This window comes from Myxocyprinus asiaticus, chromosome 19, assembly GCF_019703515.2.
Source record: "Myxocyprinus asiaticus isolate MX2 ecotype Aquarium Trade chromosome 19, UBuf_Myxa_2, whole genome shotgun sequence".
Lineage (NCBI taxonomy): Eukaryota > Metazoa > Chordata > Actinopteri > Cypriniformes > Catostomidae > Myxocyprinus > Myxocyprinus asiaticus.
In genome coordinates this window covers 3,393,980-3,412,979 of record NC_059362.1, presented here as the reverse complement: position 1 = coordinate 3,412,979, position 19,000 = coordinate 3,393,980, and the positions used below count along the sequence as shown (strand labels likewise).

The 19,000-nt window shown below is 44.3% G+C and overlaps 1 protein-coding gene across 3 annotated transcripts in view; it reads right to left on the bottom strand.

Moving 5' to 3' along the window:
- Positions 1-19,000, bottom strand: part of ptprk (protein tyrosine phosphatase receptor type K) — a 297,329-nt gene that overhangs the window by 72,436 nt on the left and 205,893 nt on the right. For all 3 annotated transcript variants that reach the window (XM_051644804.1, XM_051644805.1, XM_051644806.1), the window contains exons 9-12: positions 8,281-8,390; positions 7,397-7,598; positions 5,606-5,711; positions 2,215-2,488 (exon numbers count right to left, since the gene is read on the bottom strand). In XM_051644804.1, the coding sequence (XP_051500764.1) occupies positions 2,215-2,488; positions 5,606-5,711; positions 7,397-7,598; positions 8,281-8,390 (692 nt within the window). The remainder of the gene's footprint in view (positions 1-2,214; positions 2,489-5,605; positions 5,712-7,396; positions 7,599-8,280; positions 8,391-19,000) is intronic.

The window sequence follows — 19,000 nt, the reverse complement described above, 5'->3', positions numbered from 1 at the left end:
TTATATACTAGGGCTGGTCGGTATGTAAAAAATATTTTAGCGATAATTGCCTTTAAAAATATCGTGATATCCGATTACATCGCCGAGCCCCTGCTGAGGGTCAGTGAATTTTTTTGCTTTATTGATTTTGTTTTAAAAGTTTAATTCATTTGTTGAAACACAAAACATAAAAAAAAGACATTTCTAAATTCAAATTGCACTTTAAACTAAATCAAAAAAGCAATAAAATAACGAAGTGATCAAAAAATCTTATATAACCACCTCTCCAAATCTAAACATTTACCATCTCCAATGGCTCCATTTACCATCACGCAAGCATCCGTCAACACATATGGAAAATTAATAATAGCCTACAGATTAAGAACTGAAGACAATGGGGGCCTGTGTAGCTCAGCAATTAAAGACGCTGACTACCACACCTGGAGTCGCAAGTTCGAATCCAGGGCATGCTGAGTGACTCCAGTCAGCCTTCCTAAGCAACCAAATTGGCCCGGTTGCTAGGCTGGGTAGAGTTATGTTGGGTTAACCTCCTCGTGGTCACTATAATGTGGTTCTTGCTCTTGGTGGGGCGCATGGTGAGTTGTGCATGGATGCCGTGGAGAATAGCGTGAAGCCTCCACACGCGCTACGTCTCCTGGGATAACACGCTCAACAAGCCACGTGATAAGATGTGCAGATTGACGGTCTCAGACGCGGAGGCAACTGAGATTCGTCCTCCTCCACCACGAGGACTTAGATGGCATTGGGAATTGGGCATGCCAAATTGGGGAGAAAAAAACAGTGTACTAAAGACAGTTATAAATGTAAAGACAATAATAATCAAAATAAATAAGCCTAATAAATTAACGTGTGTTCCCAAAATAATGTGTGTTCTTATCAAATTTGTGTTTGTATTGCATTTTTGTAATACAGTTAATGCTGCCTAAAGAAAATAAAACTCAATTTTAGGTTCAAGGTGAACGTGCCTTGCATTAATTTATGTTTTAATCCCTTTCGTCTTTGTTTATTTAATACAAAGATATACATTACTGAACCTGCAGAGTTGCATTCACAATACATGCAAACCGTGAACTAAACACACAGCACCTCCTGAGATGAACGGAGATAATATCAGCATTCTCAAAGATGACATTATTATTGCAAAAAGTTTTCAGACAAATGAAACAGAGAAATGTATGCAAGATGCACTTGTAGCACATGACAGGCTCGTGCTGCACGCCTCTGAACAAACAGCGAATCAGACACAAGCAATGACGCTTTTCTTTCATCTGTTCTTAAAAATATAATAAAGTGTGTTTCTTCAAGTGCGTATCTTTGTGACTAACAGCATTTCTTTTCATGTGTCACTCCGAGACGTCTTGCAGCAGGTTGCCCGCCTGTTGCGGGTAAATGAGCACATGAAATACATTTGGACAAGGAACTTGCGAACTGGTTTCAGCCTCGTTGTATTTGGCTAGTGGCGGGTGCTAGTATCACACCCTGGCCACTGTTTAATATATTTGGCGACTTCCCAGATCCATGGTTTTTCCATTTCCCAATATTGTCGATCATCATCTGTTCGCAATCAGCATCGGAATCTTTGTAAGACATCATCGATATCCAATTACATCGTCCTATTGACCAGCCCTATTATATACTTCAATACACAAACACTTGAAGCAACATAAATACATTGCTCAAGGACAAAACAGTAAAAAGGATAGATATTTCTGCAACAATTCAATTCCTGGTCAACCCAACCAGGATTTAACCCTGAGACTTATGTATAAGTAGCTCATGTACCCACCCAATACATGTGTTTGTGAGTGGTTCTTCAATTAGGGGAACTTTTCTATACCCTTTACATCATTCTCATGACAGTAGCTTTATTAGGTGTCATTCCCAAAGCAGTCAGTACATGAGAATTCAAATTCAGACACAATTTATTTCTATTTTTATAGGTTCAACGTTAAATGACTGCTAGCTACTGTAACTTGTTGTGTAAGCAAGTCCAAGGCTTATACAATGTATTCTCCAAAAACTGAAAGATATCATCAAAAAACAGTATTAAAAATCTCATCAATATCACACATTATACCATAATTCTTTTGAAGGCTGATCAAGGCTATGTGATGAAAGATCAATTTTAATTTTTTATGATTTCAACTGGTCAAAAGTGTCACAAAGTGTCACATGGCACCATATAGTGTGTATATTTGCGTGTTATCTGCTAACCTTCTCCACGCTGCTAACGGCCTGGAAGTAGATGTTGTAGTTTTTCCGGGGTGCGAGGGGAGCGTTCCAGTACCCCTGATATGTCTTGTTGTCTCCCACCGTAAATGGCAACGGTTCCGGAAGATTCCTTGGCGGGAGTTCTGCTGCAAAATAATACGGCAACCCGGCACTTGCGGCGTTCTGATAGGACACAGGCTTGCGATAACACTCCCCACTGCCTGCCTCCCGTCGTGCACGGTGTGGATTGATCTCCTTCACTACGATCTGATAGGCACTGTTGATGGTGGACAGAAGAACACAGCCAATCAGGTGACTTAAACTGCACAACTAATGATCAGCGGTGCCAATTCCATTCCATTCAAATCATAAGAGCAAACAGCCATCGCAGTGTAAGACAATTAACAAATAACAACATCAGAGCTTTTTGTGTGGGGTTAGGGTAAGGGTTAGGATTAGGATTTCATGACAATACAATTCGGGCCATAGGGATAATTTGGGAGGGGGTAGGGGGGCAAAGCACCCCCCCCCCCAGATTCGGCTCTGCTGTAATTCTACTACATGTCTCTTTATTTATTCGTTCACTCGCTTTCTGAATACATGTTAGCATCTATTCTGAAAGCCGAAATTAATATGCGCAACACAGTAAATCATCCAGTTGTACTCCTTGTCTGTCTGAAAGGTGCTGTGCTCCCTCAACCTTCAGCTTTATCGTCCCTGTCAAGTGTCAAACCGAATTTGACATTCTCTTTCTAGTGAGCATTTGTTTGGGTAAAACTTTGTGTAGTCTAATACTTGTGATCAATATTTCTGGGCTGCGTTTCCCAATAACGATTGATCTTAGTGGTTAAGCGCATTTTCTACGAGCGAATTTTTTCGTGTGCGTTTCCCAAAACTGCAGTTGACATGAATGTGCGAGGACGCACTTTAAGTGCTACTTAAGAGTGACGCTGTCCACTCATGTGAAGTCCTGAAATGTGACCATATAGTGCTGCTCATCATTGTAACTTCATTATATTTGTGCGTAACTTTAAAAACATTTGTAATTTAACTCGCTGGAAATATTTAAAAATATTTTCTTAAATTTACAACTTAATTCACACATAATTACATTTTGTTTTTTCAATAATTTTATGCAGAACGATATATTTCTTTTACACAATCACTGCTTCGTTCCACAGATGTGCATTTTAATATTTCTTTTTCAAAATTTGCTCTGTGGGTCGATATGAAAGCTTCCACCGGAGGCCCGGTGTATGGTCCTGCTAATGACAAGCATTAATTGAATATAACAAGATTCACCGTGTTATTGCAGATCGCAAAATAAAGAGACGCATGGAAGCTGCGCTTTAGGGGCATTCACCAATCAAAGGGAGATCTGCTTTTTACTCCCAAAAGTGATAATGATAACAGCAAAGCTACACAACATGTGCGGTACTACACAACACGTGGCGCAGGCGAGAGCGCCCATAGGTGTCAGACAGGAGGAGGAGACGAGGATGAGGAGCCAATATACTGTACGGACGATTTTCATGCACGGCAGCAAGTTACTGACTTTTTTCCTTCTCTCTCTGATTGTAATTTTTACAGTTCTCTGCAACAATCATCCCACCACTTTGTTGTTACCAACTAGTCCACAAATAACTTTATTTGTTATCTGTTCATCCAATATTGACTAACCATTTTCTGCATTTATTATTATTATTATTGTTATTATTATTATTATTATTAGCCTTTTCGGTTAAAAAATTAATAAAATATATTGTATGTATACTGATATTAAATGAGCATAAAGTGTAGCTATAGGTGTTTAAATTGTATCAGGTGTAATTTCCTGCAGGTGTCTGCATAAGTCTGTGTGCTTACAATGTTCTTAATGCTGTACGAGTACTCCAGAGCACTCGTATCAACGAGCATTGTCAAGTACTACTTAAGTTACGATGCTTTTGGGAAACAGGCCGCAAAACTAAGATGAATCGTAAGATGGATTCTACGATCTACTTAGGCTTACGATGCTTTTGGGAAACAAGCCCCTGGTCTATTTTCCCTGAAGAGAAAGACTGTGAATTTTAAATGCATATACAGTGGCAAGAAAAAGTATGTGAACCCTTTGAAATTAGCTAGTTTTCAGCTGTGTTTTTGCTGGAAAGCAGCTGCTTCCTTCGTGACGTCCTGTCATGGACACCATGCCTGTTTAATGTTTTCCATAAAAAGCAGACTCATGAACAGAGATGTTAACCAGTTCCAATGATTCCTTCAAGTCTTTAGCTGTCACTCTAGGGTTCTTTTTTGCCTCACTGAGCATTCTGCCATGTGCCCTTTGAGTCATCTTAGCTGGACGGACACTTCAAGGGAGAGTAGCCAAAGTAATAAATCATCTCAATTTATAGACAATATGTCTAACAGTGGACAGATGAATATCTAAACTCTTCGAGAAAGCAACAGTTCTTGATTGTAGGTCTTCTGATATCTCTTTTTTGCGAGGCATGGTCTACGTCAGCAGATGCTTTTTGTGAAAAGCAAGCTCAAAATGTTTGAGTGCTTTTTATAAGTCAAAGTAGCTCTAGCCCACACCTCCAATCTCATTTCATTAATTGGATGCCAGGTTTGCCAACACCTGGCTCTAATTAGCTTTTGTTGACATCATTAGCCTAGGGGTTCACATACATTTTCCAATCTAATTTGTGTACTATTAGTTAAAACGGATTGTGTTTGTTCATTATTGTAACTTAGATGAAGATCAAACCAGATTTTAAGACAAATTTATACATAAATGCAGATAATTCCAAAGGGTTCACATACTTTTTCTTGCCACTATATCTGTTAAATGTTAATTTTGTCAAATTGTCAGTGAACACTAGAATGATGACCTTAAACAACAACAACAAAAAAAGCCATAAAACTCCAAATTTGATTTCATGGCGTCTTTGAAAAATCACAACAAAAAAAGCCAATTTGAGTGTATCTCCTGAAATAAGTTTGTCACACAACATGGCTGATTTACTGAAAAATCATTTTCAAATCTTATGTGACAAAACCTCAAACCAGCTAAACAGAGAGGAGAAAAAGAGAGAGAGAGAGAAATGAGGAAGAGGAGAATGAAATAGCCTGGCACGGCTCAGATCAAATAGGGATATTTGTGCAAGTGAGGTGTTGAATATCGAACAGCTGAAAGAGAGAGAGAGAGAGAGAGAGAGAGAGAGAGAGAGAGAGAGGAGGTTTATGAGCTGAGAAACACAGGAAGTGAGTAATATCATAATGTTCCCAGCAGCAGTGGTTCATTACTGCACAGAGAGGAAATATGATAGAGTCTGCAGCAGACTCATGCAGGAAGAGCTGGAGGATATGAAAGCAATAGAGCAATAGGGAATGTAAAAGACACAAACAAACACACCTGATGGGAGCTCCTTTAGCCTGGGCTGGTTTCAGTAGGACGGTGATGGTTGTGGCCGTCTCGTTCAGGGACGCCTCTGACCCGTCATACTCCTCTAGAGTAGGTGCTACAAAGAGAAACAGAGGGAACAAGCTACGATTATCCATTTGTAAAATCATGGCTAACCCTAACAAAAAATAGCTGCAGTAACTACACTATTTAAGAATGAAATATATTTTAATACAGTTTTATTAGAGTTTTGTGGCTTTTAGTTCATGTCTGTTAGTTTGAAAGCCCTGTTTATGCTAAATGTTGACTTTTAGCATACACATAAAATTTTGTCTAGAATGAGAATGTCCTAACAAGAGCAAATAGCAATTCATGGTTCATGGCTCTGATGCAAACTAAAAACTTATTTGAAAAAAAGGAACAAGTCCTTTTATATAGACGCCCACACTTCCTGTTTTAATATGATATACGTCAACACAGAAAATAAACTTCGCTCGTCAAGCCATTTCATGGGGTCTTTATTTATACTGTAAAACTACATATCTAGACATTTTTCATTCAAAATCAGGTAAATGTTTCCACAGTAAAGACACGAGCACAGGCGGCCGCAGTAACGGCACTGATGGATCAAATGAATGCACGCTACTGTAGCTGATCTAAACATTGTGTGATATAAGTCAGTTTCCCCCTATTTAATTTACTCAATTTATGTATGTGTCATTTGATATTACTAAACTGTATAATAAAATAAAAAATATATAATAAATACATAGCTTGTGTCAGATGTTTTTTTTTTTTTTTAAACAGCTACTGAAAAAAATGTATTAGTAGTTTCACTACTTAAAGCACTTTCACTAAATTGTGGTAAAAAAATACAAAAAACACTTCACTCATCATAAAAAAGCAATAATTATATATGTGTTATTTATTTTCTTTCTTATCCTTTTCAAAACAAGCTAAACAGCTTTCCTTGCCTCTGTATGTTTTCTTAGGCTCCACCTACACTTCTTTTGCTCTCAACAAATCTAAAGTGATGGATTTGGGAAATGTGGAAAATCATATTTCCCATGATTATGCCTGTATTACATCTCAGAGATGTAAGCAAGAGTGGCAGAGAGCCTGAGGAGAGGGAGAGAGAGAGAGAGAGAGAGAGAGAGGTCTCTTTGTCATGAGGTTATTGTCCTTGCTCTCATTGGTCATTAGAAAAACACTTCAAGCACGCTTTTACCCCCTATTAATTGACTATAGTTCAAAAGCGATACTCAAAAGAAAGATTCGCTCAGAATTCAGACAAAACACTGGCTTGTGAGCAAGGTCTACTCTACAGATGCTCTAGCCAAGAGCAATATTAAGTTGATTAAATATTTTAGAGCAGAAAATAACTAGAAAAAGATATATTCACTGCAGAAATTGCCATGACTTTTAAGATTTTGTTCATTTTAATGATTTTTCCATGTCTGGAAACCACAATTAAAAAATGTCCAGGTTTTCCATGACTGCTGGAAACTTGTCTTGTTGTCTCAAGTGCTTCATAAGTTCAGTCCAATGGCAAGACGTGAGCAGATCTCCAGTTTTCCATCCTTTTCCATTGTGCCGATGCCTGTGTCAGTACTAAACCAACCAATGCCAGGATATCAGAAACTGACTACACTGCACAAACAAATGGATCCAATTTCATCACTTGCAAAACAACAGTGTGTTCAGCCCCTCCTAAAGATCAGATCAGATATGACACCTGAAACATTCATTCATGAACACACAGAGAAACCACGAAAAACCAAAGGTCACTCTCTCTCTTTGTACCTGATATGTTGGTGGTCACATTGAGTGTGCTGGGGGCTCCGTAACCCTTGCCGGTGCTGGCCCGGATCAGGAACTGGTAGGTGGTTCCAGGGTGCAACTGTGTGAAGTTGTGTCGAGAGGTGTTCCACGGTAAAGACACGAGCACAGGCGGCCGCAGTAACGGCACTGATGGATCAAAGGAATGCACGCTACTGTAGCTGATCTAAAAAATATAAAATAAAAAAGACACAAAAATAGATGTTCAATGGCATTCTGTCTGGTGGAACATGTCCATATAAAGAGTTCTCACTCTTCTGTTTCAGTTGTAAAACAGATGTTAAGAATAGTGTCGTCTGTGAGAATGCTGCAAATGACCATCTCAGGACGTGCTCCGAGTTTAGTTCACTTTATTTCAATGGAGCAGTTTGTGCTTAACATGCACTGTGAATGCAACTTTGCAGGTTCACTTTGTATATATATATATATATATATGTATGTATTTATTCCAATGTTATTGTAATTGGATATCACAATATTTTTTTTTTTAAATATTGTGAAAATATTTCTTGAATATCGCCAAGCCCTATAGTATTTTTTTAAATGAACATGAACCGACATAAATAAATACTGTAAAAATACTGTTCATTGTTTGACCATGTAAACTAATGTAGTTAACTAATTTTAACGAATACAACATTATTGTAAAGTGGCAGAACATTGTGTTAAAATATGAGGCATCATTTATCTAGTTCTTAAAAAAAACAATTTGCATATACATGGAGCAAGACAGTACAAGCTTTTGATGCATAATCATTTGGGTTTGCACACAAAACTGACATAAAAAAAACACACATGGACTTGAATAACACACACACACACACACACACACACACACACAGCATTACCTCATACTGGGTTATAATGCCGTTGGGCTCCAGGGGCTCTTTCCACTGCAGTGAGATCTTATCCTCAGATGGAGTCGCCCTCACAAACTCTTTGGGAACTGGACCAGGCACTACAGTAGAGACAGAGAGAAGATGGAAAAATAAATTAACAGTCACCAAAAAATGGGCTTCAGTGAAAAGTGAATGCCCCGAGTGTGCAGAGCTGTCATTTAGACAAAGGGTAGCTACTTTTAAGAAGCTCAAATATAAGATTAATAGATTTGATTTAATATTTGTTGGCCACTACATAATCCTCATAAACCCATTTGTGTTAATTGAAAGCTTTGATGACTTTAATATAATTCTAAAGAGCAGAAAAGTCCAAATAAAAAATGAGAAGGAGTGTCATTTTACATTTATGCATTTGGCAGACGCTTTTATCCAAAGTGACTTACAGTGCCCTTATTACAGGGACAATCCCCCTGGAGCAACCTGGAGTTAAGTGCCTTGCTCAAGGACACAATGGTGGTGGCTGTAGGGATTGAACCAACAACCTTTTGCTTATCAGTTCAGTGCTTAAGTCCACTAAACCACCACCACTCCACACAATACTTTTGTGTGTGTCAATACTTTTGTCTGGTAGTGTATAGTACAACTTAAAAATAGCAAATTTTTAAGTTGTACTAAAAATCCCCCCAGGATTTTATTTTCTTCAAAAACACTATATAGCAACAAAAACTACAACAGCACTTCCCTAAATGTATGAACAATGTTACATATAGCCACCAGGAGATGGCGCCAAGTACACGACACAGACTCAATGATGACTCAAATGGCACAGAATGAATCTCATTCTGTGAAATCTCATTACTAAAATCATGTCTCCATGCTATGCAAACCTTTAGTCATTGTTGTGTTTGCATGTGTAATTAGTTCTTATGTACAATTACTATGTTTTATTTGTTTGGAGAGGCTTTTGAACACATAAATTAAGGATAAATTATTTTTGTAATGCTATAACTTTTGATTGCTTTGTCGTATCAACACGAAGATTTTCTCATATACAGTTGACGATTGGGAACAAAACAAAAACAGTTTATCAGAGCCACCTTATTTACACCCAAAGATACATCAAGTCAAATAAGAAAAATAAGAAAAAAGTACAGCAGTTTCTTAGGCAGAGAGTCTCAATGTATCATAATCTTTATCCTTAAAAAATTTGAAAATCTTTCTTTACAATGATACCAAACACTTGATCCTCCTTTTTTTTTTTTTTTTAAGTTATAAGCCTTTTAATTTGGGTATTCCACTGAAACAGGAAATCTTTCAAACGTTCAGAAGGGTTAAAGGGTTAAGCAGGCGCAATCAGCGTTAAATATATCCAGATGCGCAGTATAGTCAAGCACAATTTCGACATGTTTAAGAGATGATTCATGTGTCAGGATCACAGTGATGCTGTTTAGTCTCAGTAGGGTGTGTCAGATTACGGCGGTCTGCTGCATCCTCCGCTATATAGCGCTCAGAATCAACCTGCAAGATCGAAAGTGTGCATGCAAATTGTATTCAGAAGCGATTTTATGGGTGTGTCTGCACTGTTTCCTGATCTGCATAATTACTTTAGTGAATCGTGCGCTAAACCAGTGCATGCAAATAACTGGTGCTTTTACTGGCCGCAATGCATTCTTAGTGAATTCCCCCCATTGTTTTTCTTAATTGGCGAGAAAAGATTTGTTATGAAAAATGTTCAAAGGTGTTCACATTGACTGATCAAATCACAATGGATATTAATTTGTTTATAGAATACTTGAGATTGAAATTAAGTGGAAATGGTGCACCCTTTTCTGAAGTGGTGATTTTAAATAAGCTATAATCTTTTTTCTTGAAAAAGCATCTTGCTGTCTCAAAAGTTTTTGCAGAAGTTTTGTCCTATAACTATTGCACCTATATCTAAACTATATCACTATAACCCCAATAAAATAATTTAAATCAAAACAACCTTCTGTTGTTGATGTTGCTCCATTTGATAATATTCAATAAACATTCAACCATATTCAATAAAAAAAAAATTTGTTTTTCAATCTTGATACACTCCTACCCCCCCCCCAATTCAAAATGATCACTAAGTCGTTAAGCAACAAAACAAACAAAAAATTATAAATTCACAATGAGACTCTATGTTTTTGTAGCAGCAGAGAGAATGACTAGTATTTGATGCTGCATACCACAATGATAAATATAAAAGGGGGAAAAAACAAAAGAATTCCTTTATCATACAGACAAAAAAAATGTCAACACAAAGTTAATTTGTAACCTGGTTGGGAGGCTGCACACATTTCAAGATAATGCTCCCTTAATAATTCTGCAGGCATAAAAAGGGCCAACAACAACAACAAAAAAAAAAAAAATAAAAAAAAAGAAAAGGGGCGGAAAGGGGAAATGATATACTGGTTGGAAAGTGTCAATTTATCAAAACAGGAAAATGCTAGCTCCAAAAGTAATTTGCACACGTGCAGATGAAAACAAATGGTGTTCGTTTTTGTCTGCATTCAGCCCATGGAGCTGCTGACAGTGGCCTTTATTTTGCTGTAACCCTGTTTGCATAAAGCTGCCTGACAAAAGTGCAGGAAGTGATGTGCATGTCCCAGATGTGTCAAGAAATCACATCAGCATCTAACCCACTTATGACTGTCAAGTATGTTTGTAAAATTGTGCAATATATTCCTGGCTTTATCTTTACTTCTCATTCTTATTTCACTCATCTTCTGAATAATAATATTAAAAACAATTATTTATAAATTTTTTATGTTTTTTGTTTTTTTCATTTTGATCTAGATTTTTCTGTGGGAGACAGTACATGAAGAGGCTTGATCAACTGTCAACAGATGCACGTAATCATGTAAATATTCGAAAATGGGCCAATGCTTTTATTTGATCATTTGGGAATATTTTCAGTTACCTGTTCTTTCAGCGTTTCAACACATCAGTGTGATTTCTGGGTGAGATTTGAGTGTCAACGGGTTATTTGATCGGAAGTACAAAGGCATCTATATGGACACAGGCTAAATATGAATTAACATTGGGCTAATTATAATTATTATAGACTAAGGCCACATCTGTTTTCGTTTGAGAACTCCGCTTTAAGTTTCCTAACCTAATCATTTCCGTAAGAGTGCGCTTATTATAAAAGTAATAATAATAATAGTTTTTATTTATATAGTGCCTTTAAAGGACCCAAGGACACTTCACAAAGCATATACAAAAGAGAAAAAAAGGTTGCACTTTATTTTACAGTGTCCTTGTTAAAGTACTGAATAATATTAATTAATAACATGTACTCACTATAGGTTTAGGGTAAGGGTTTGGTTTAGGGTTAGCTGCTTGTAATTATGCATCATTTACTGTTATTACTACAGTCATTACATGTTACATGTATAACAAGGACACTGTAAAATAAAAGTGTTACTAAAAAAATAAAATAAAATAAAATAACGTATGAAACGAAAACGTCATGGTTACTTGCGTAACCTCCGTTCCCTGATGGAGGGAATGAGACGTTGTGTCGATGTAGTGACACTAGGGGTCACTCTTGGGAGCCTGAGACACCTCTGGTCTTTGATAAAAGGCCAATGAAAATTGGCAAGTGGTATTTGCATGCCACTCCCCTGGACATACGGGTATAAAAGGAGCTAGAATGCAACCACTCATTTAAGTTTTATGCTGAGGAGCCGATATAAGGTCCGGCCATTTCAGCGGGTAGTTCAGCGTTGTGGCAGGAGGGACACAGCGTCTCATTCCCTCCATCACGGAACGGAGGTTAAACAAGTAACCATGACGTTCCCTATCTGTCACTCACTCGACGTTGTGTCGATGTAGTGACACTAGGGGTCCCTATATGAAATGCCACAATTGGCTGAACTGTGTTACGTGAACTGGCGGTGTGTGGTGGGCAGCCCACTGTGTGCCTCATAGCCAGCACACCAGGTCGACACGTAACCTCTGCCAACATAGTTATAAGTGTCGAACGGCCCTTTGGGGACAAGTCGACTACCCAAAATATTGAGACAGGCTAACCCACTCGTGGCCTCTTTTCCCCTTCTTTTTTTTCCACTCCCTAAAAAAGAAGGGGGATTATCCGACTGGGCCGCCAGGTCTAGTCAGGTGGTGTCCCTCCCAAGGGGAAGACACCGCGGAGACCAAACCTCGCACAAAGAGAGGGGGGGATATTTAAGTGGAAAAATACGTCACATGGTCTTTCCAACCATGTGGAGTGTCTTCAAGGTAGATCCTACCCAACGGGGGAGGAGTTACTACAAACATGGAGACTGGGGCAGAGGGGCTCTGCCCAAGGAAGACGCAGTTTGCCAACAGGGAAACGAATTAGCAGAAGATATGTATCGCATGGGGTTAGCCTTACAGGGAACCGCCGCATGCGGAGCACCTACCCCAGAACAGGACTCTTAGTTAGCACGTGTACTGGGCCGGCAGCGAGTCTCTCCTAAAACTCGACTGCCACAGGGCTCGGAGGAAGACAACCAGGGAACAAAGTTTGTGAACACTACTGGGAATTAATGGCGCACGTCTTCAGCTAAAAAGGAGGTGGAAGGAGCTATGTGCAAGCAATACACCCGGCCGGCTATCCCGGGCTTATCTGCTTGTATTGCATGCCACTACCTGGGATGAAACTGGTTCCACCCGGAGGTTGTAGAACCTTGCAAAGGTGTTGGGTGTTGCCCAGCCCACTGCTCTGCAAATGTCTGTTAGAGAGGAACCCCTGGCCAGGGCCCAAGAAGCCGCTACACCCCTGGTAGAAAGGGCTCGTAGCCCTACCGGGGGCGGCATGTCCTGGGCGTGATATACCATAGTTATGGCGTCAATGAGCCAGTGGGCGATCCTCTGCTTGGAGACAGCGCTTCCTTTCCGCTGTGCACCAAAGCAGACAAAGAGCTGCTCAGAGATCCTAATGCTCTGCATTTGATCCAAATGATGCGTAAAGCACGCACTGGACACAGCAACGACAGGGCTGGGTCTGCATCCTCCTGGGGCAGCACTTGCAGGTTCACCACCTGGTCCCTAAAAGGGGTTGTGGGAATCTTGGGCACATAGCCCGGTCGGGGTCTCAGGATCATGTGAGAGTAACCCGGACCGAACTCCAGGCACGTTTCGCTGACAGAGAACGCTTGCAGGTCTCCTACCCTCTTGATGGAAGTGAGCGCAGTCAGGAGGGCAGTCTTCAAGGAGAGTGCCTTAAGCTCGGCTGACTGCAAAGGCTCAAAGGGGGCTCTCTGTAGACCCTGAAGAACTACAGAGAGGTCCCATGAGGGAACAAGGTCTGGAGGGGTTCAGCCTCCTGGCGCCTCTCAGGAAACTGATGATCAGGTCGTGCTTCCCTAAGGACTTACCGTCGACTGCGTCGTGGTGTGCTGCTATGGCAGCAACGTCACCTTCAAGGTGGAAGGGGACAGCCTCCCTTCCAACCTCTCCTGCAGGAAGGAAAGCACTGATCTGACTGTGCATCTCTGGGGTCTTCCCGTTGGGAAGAAAACCACTTAGCATACAGGCGCCTCGTAGAGGGGGCCCTAGCCTTAGTGATCGTGTCTACCACTGCGTCCCGTCCAGGGGCCAGACATGGAGATTCCAGAGGTCTGGTCATGGGTGCCCTGTTCCTGAGAAAGAAGGTCCTTCCTCAGGGGAATTCGCCAGGGGGGGCTGTTGCGAGGAGCGTGAGTTCCGAGAACCACATCTGGGTGAGCCAGTAGGGTGCTACCAGGACGACCTGCTCCTCGTCCTCCCTGACCTTGCACAGGGTCTGTGCAAGTAGGCTCACTGGGGAAACACATATTTGCATTGGCCAGGGGGCCAGCTGTGTGCCAGCGTGTCTATGCCGAGGGGAGCCTTGGTGAGGGCATACCAGAGCGGGCAGTGGGAGGATTCTTGGGAGGCGAACAGGTCCACCTGTGCCCGTCCGAATCGACTCCAAATCAGCTGGACCACCTGAGAGTGGAGTCTCCACTCTCCCCTGAGGGTAACCTGCCGTGACAGTGCGTCCGCTGTAGTGTTGAGGTTGCCCGGGATGTGAGTGGCTCGCAGCGACTTGAAGTGCTGCTGACTCCAGAGGAGGAGACGGCAGGCGAGTTGTGACATACAACGAGAGCGCAGACTGCCTTGGCGGTTGACATATGCTACCGTTGCCGTGTTGTCTGTCCGAACTAACAAGTGCTTGCCCTGGATCAACGGCCGAAACCTCCACAGGGCGAGCAGAATTGCCAACAACTCGAGGCAGTTGATGTGCCAATGCAGTCGCGGGCCCGTCCACAGGCCATTGCAAACAGCACCCCAGCCCGTTTGGAGGCATCTGTCATGACCACGACACGCCTGGAGACCAGTTCTAGAGAAACACCTGCCCGTGGGAACGAGAGATCGGTCCAAGGGCTGAAAGGACAGTGACAGACTGGCGTGATGACCACGCAATGTGTCCCGTGGCACCATGCCCATCTCGGGACTCGAGTCTGGAGCCAGTGCTGAAGCGGTCTCATATGCAGTAACCCAAGCGGGGTGGCTACTGCCGAGGATGCCATATGCCCCAGGAGCCTATGAAAGAGTTTCAGTGGAACCGCTGTTTTCTGTTTGAACGCCTTCAAACAGGCCAGCACTGACTGGGCGCGCTCGTTCGTAAGGCGCGCCGTCGAAGAGACTGAGTCCAGCTCCAAACTGAGAAAAGAGATGCTCTGAACTGGGAGGAGCTTGCTCTTTTCCCAGTTGACCCAAAGCCCTAGTCGGCTGAGGTGTGACAGCACCAAGTCCCTGTGTGCGCACAACATGTATCGAGAGTGAGCTAGGATTAGCCAGTTATCGAGATAGTTGAGAATGCGAATGCCCACCTCCCTTAACGGGGCAAGGGCAGCCTCTGCGACCTTCATGAAGACAGGGACAGGCCGAAAGGGAGGACTTTGTACTGATATGACTGACCCTTGAATGCAAACCGCAGGAAGGGTCTGTGTCGAGGAAGGATCAAGATGTGGAAGTACGCGTCCTTCAGGTCTACTTCAGGTCAGTACTCGTAGTTCCGAGATTGGCTGCAACCCACTGCCTTTTTTCGGTACGATGAAGTAGGGACTGTAAAACCCCTTCTTCATCTCGGCTGGAGGGACAGGTACTATTGCGCCCTTCCGTAGGAGGGTAGCAATCTCCGCACGCAAGGTAGCAGCATTTTCATTCTTGACCAAGGTGAAGTGAATAATGCTGAACCTGGGCGGGCGCTGGGCAAACTGAATCACGTAGCCGAGTCAGACGGTCCAGATCAGCCATCGCGACGGATTGGAAATTGCAAGCCACGTGTCCAAGTTCTGCGCAAGGGGGACCAAGGTGACAACGTCGTCGGACGTTCTGCAGGTGGGGCCTTGCTGCGGGGCAGAGCTCGAGGTGCCACACCACGTCGTGGCCGTGCTGAGTCTAGGGACATCGAAGCACTTAACTGGCTCCTTGTGACCATCCCCGGAACAGCCTGGGATGGGTGAGGAAGAGGCCTGTCCTCGTAACCCGTGGAGACTGCCACATCGGGGGCGGCTGTGTGCCACAGCTGGACGTTCAGGGGCGGAAAGACCAATCCTGCAAGAAAAAACCTGAGGATGGTAGTCGTGATGATGACCGTGCACACCGGGCGAAATCAAACAAAAAGGTAACAAAAGACCGGGGGATGGAGTGGTCTACTTACCAGCTCCAGGTAAGTGGGTTCCTTTGTCCTTGGGTCACCCATCTCAGGAGCGCTTTGACAACCTCTGTGGGTTCTTAAGTGCCGACTGTGAGACGGGTGGCGTCTGCTTCCTGCGGTGGGCTCCACGCGGGGCCGGGCTGAAGGGGCGGGCTGCAGTGGAGCTGGTGCAGTCACCACAGGGGGACGCCCTTGGCGACGAGCAGACGGGGTGCGGGATCTTGAGCCGCGCCGGGGCAGGATGTGCCGGATCGCCTCCGTCTGTTGCTTCACTGCCGAGAACTGCTGGGCAAAGTCCTCGACAGTGTCGCCGAATAGGCCAGCTTGGGAAATGGGGGCAGCAACAAACCGTGTCTTGTCGGCCTCACCCATCTCGACCAGGTTGAGCCAAAGGTGGCGCTCCTGGACCACTAATGTGGCCATCGTCTGCCCGAGAGGCCACGCTGTGACCTTCGTCGCTCAGAGAGTGAGGTCGGTCACCAAGCGCAGTTCCTGCATCAAATCTGGGGTGGAACTACCCTTGTGCAGTTCTTTCAATGCCTTGGCTTGGTGAACCTGCAGGAGAGCCATGGCATGCAGGGCAGAGGCGGCTTGTTCAGCAGCGTTGTAGGCTTTAGCCGTCAGGGACGACGTGAGCCTACAGGGCTTGGACGGGAGCTTAGGGCGTCCACGCCAGGTGGCAGCACTCTGCGGGCATAGGTGCACCGCGAGCGCCTTATCCACCGGGGGAATCGCTGTATTGCCCCTGGCCGCCCCGCCATCGAGGGTAGTGAGAGCGGGGGAACTGTGGAATCGGGACTGGGCAGTAAAAGGTGCCTCCCACGATTTCGTCAGCTCCTCGTGCACTTCCGGGAAGAATGGCACTGGAGTGGGGCGTGGCTGCTTTGAGTGGCGTTGCAAGTCCATCATTTCGGCATCAGCCTGTGACAGGGCAATCATCCCCGAGGGGGGAAGCCCAGCTGAGGCTTCTGCGTCCGACTGGACAAGCCCGCTCTCTGATGCTGCGCTCGAGAGCTCATCATCACAAGAAGCCAGACTCACCGTGAGACGAGCCAGCGAACTCATCCGGAAGCCCGGCTGAGGCAGACGAGCGTGCTGGGGAATGGGAGGTCCGCGGGGGAATACCCGGCAGAGGCAATCCCACTGGGGTCCCCAAATCGCCCCCAGTGCTTGCCGCGCTGGCCTCATATCCGTAGGTAGAAGGACAGAGGCGGGGAGCCGCTTACGAAAGCAAGCCGCGACCACAACGTTGCCATGGTCATGTTCTCGCAATGAGAACATGAACCATCCACAAACACTGCCTCTATGTGGGTCGTGCCCAGACACGAAAGACAGCGATCATGACCATCCGAAGTTGAGAGATAACGACCGCAACCAGGAATAACACACAATCGGAAAGGCATCTTTAAAAAGACGTTCCGTGTGTGCCACTCTTTTAGAGAAATATAATCTTTTAGAGGAAAAAGCTCTTTCAGAAAATATACTCTCTTTGTTTTCTGCAGAAGCGCCCAGGGGCGTTCTCTGCAGTGCAACAGTGCAGAGGAGGGAGAAGCCGCTGAAATGCGCCATCAGATCCAGCAGAGGTGAATGAATAGTAGAATTCTGCTCAATGAGCAGGACCGTTCGGCTCCGAAGAGAAAATCTGAATGAGTGGTTGCATACCAGCTCCTTTTATACTCGTATGTCCGGGGGAGTGGCATGCAAATACCACTCGCCAATTTTCATTGGCCTTTTATCAAAGACCAGAGGTGTCTCGGGCTCCCAAGAGTGACCCCTAGTGTCACTACATTGACACAACATCAAGTGAGTGACAAATAGGGAACAGTATGAGTGTCACCGTCCGTCTCCCTCATGTTTCCTAGGACTCTTACTTCGAAGTGTTTCCCCCGGACTACGTTAACCAGTATGCACTGCCCTCATCACTGCCATCTGTTCCTTATTGTTCTCACCTGTTTTCCATTCCCTCATTAGCTCTTGTTTGTATAAATACCCTTCAGTTTTTGCATTCCTCTGTGAGTTCTTGTTTGTTGTTGTTTTGAGTTCCCGTTTGTTGTTTCACTGTCATCATTTTTATTAAAGCCTGCAAATAGATCCTACGTCTCCTGTCTCATCTCAGCAACTACTCGTGACAGAAGAACTGACCCACATGGATCAAGCGGCTGTCCGAATTCTGCTACTCAAGCAGGGGGACTGTCCAGTTGAGGATCATGTCCATGAGTTTTTAGAATTAGCGAATTTAGTGCACTATCCAGACCATTCTCTGGTGGTTTTCTTCCGGACCGGTCTGAATAGTTCACTGAATGAACTGATGCATCCGGCTGATCCTCACTGGACCTCTGTGAATATGTGGAGTAAGCTCTAGAACATTGCGGTTCCTTGCCCCAAGCCTTCCACGGCTCCTTGCCCCAAGCCTTCCACGGCCAATGAGCCAGCACCCATGCCTGCCATGACCAACGAGCCAGCGCCCATGCCTGCCACGGCCAACGAGCCAGTGCCCACGCCTCCCATGGCCAACAAGCCAGTGCCCACGCCTGTAGCCTCAACCGTCCCAGAGCCAATGCCTGTGGCCTCGCCTGCTCCCGTGACTATGCTCCCAGCTGTCCGGAAAAGGAGGAGAAGAAAAGGACACCTTCTCCCCAGTTGCTGCCAGTGCTCACGACCACAGAGTTTGTTCCCCAGTCGCTGCCAGTGCTCCCGACCATGGAGGTCATTCCCCAGTCGCTGCCAGTGCTCCCGACAATGGAGGTCGTTCCCCAGTCACTGCCAGTGCTCCCGAAAACGGAGGTCGTTCCCCAGTCACTGCTAGTGCTCCCAACAACGGAGGTCGTTCCCCAGTCACTGCCAGTGCTCCCGATCACAGAGGTCTGTTCCCAGTCGCTGTCAGCTCTTGTTGAGCCTTCCACGGCTCCGCCTTCCATGGCTTCGCCCCCTCGAGCCTCCCACGGCTCCGCATTCCATGGCCCCGCAAGCCTCCCACGGCTTCGCCTTCCATGGATCCGCCCTTAGAGCCTTCCAAGGCTCCGCCCCTCGAGC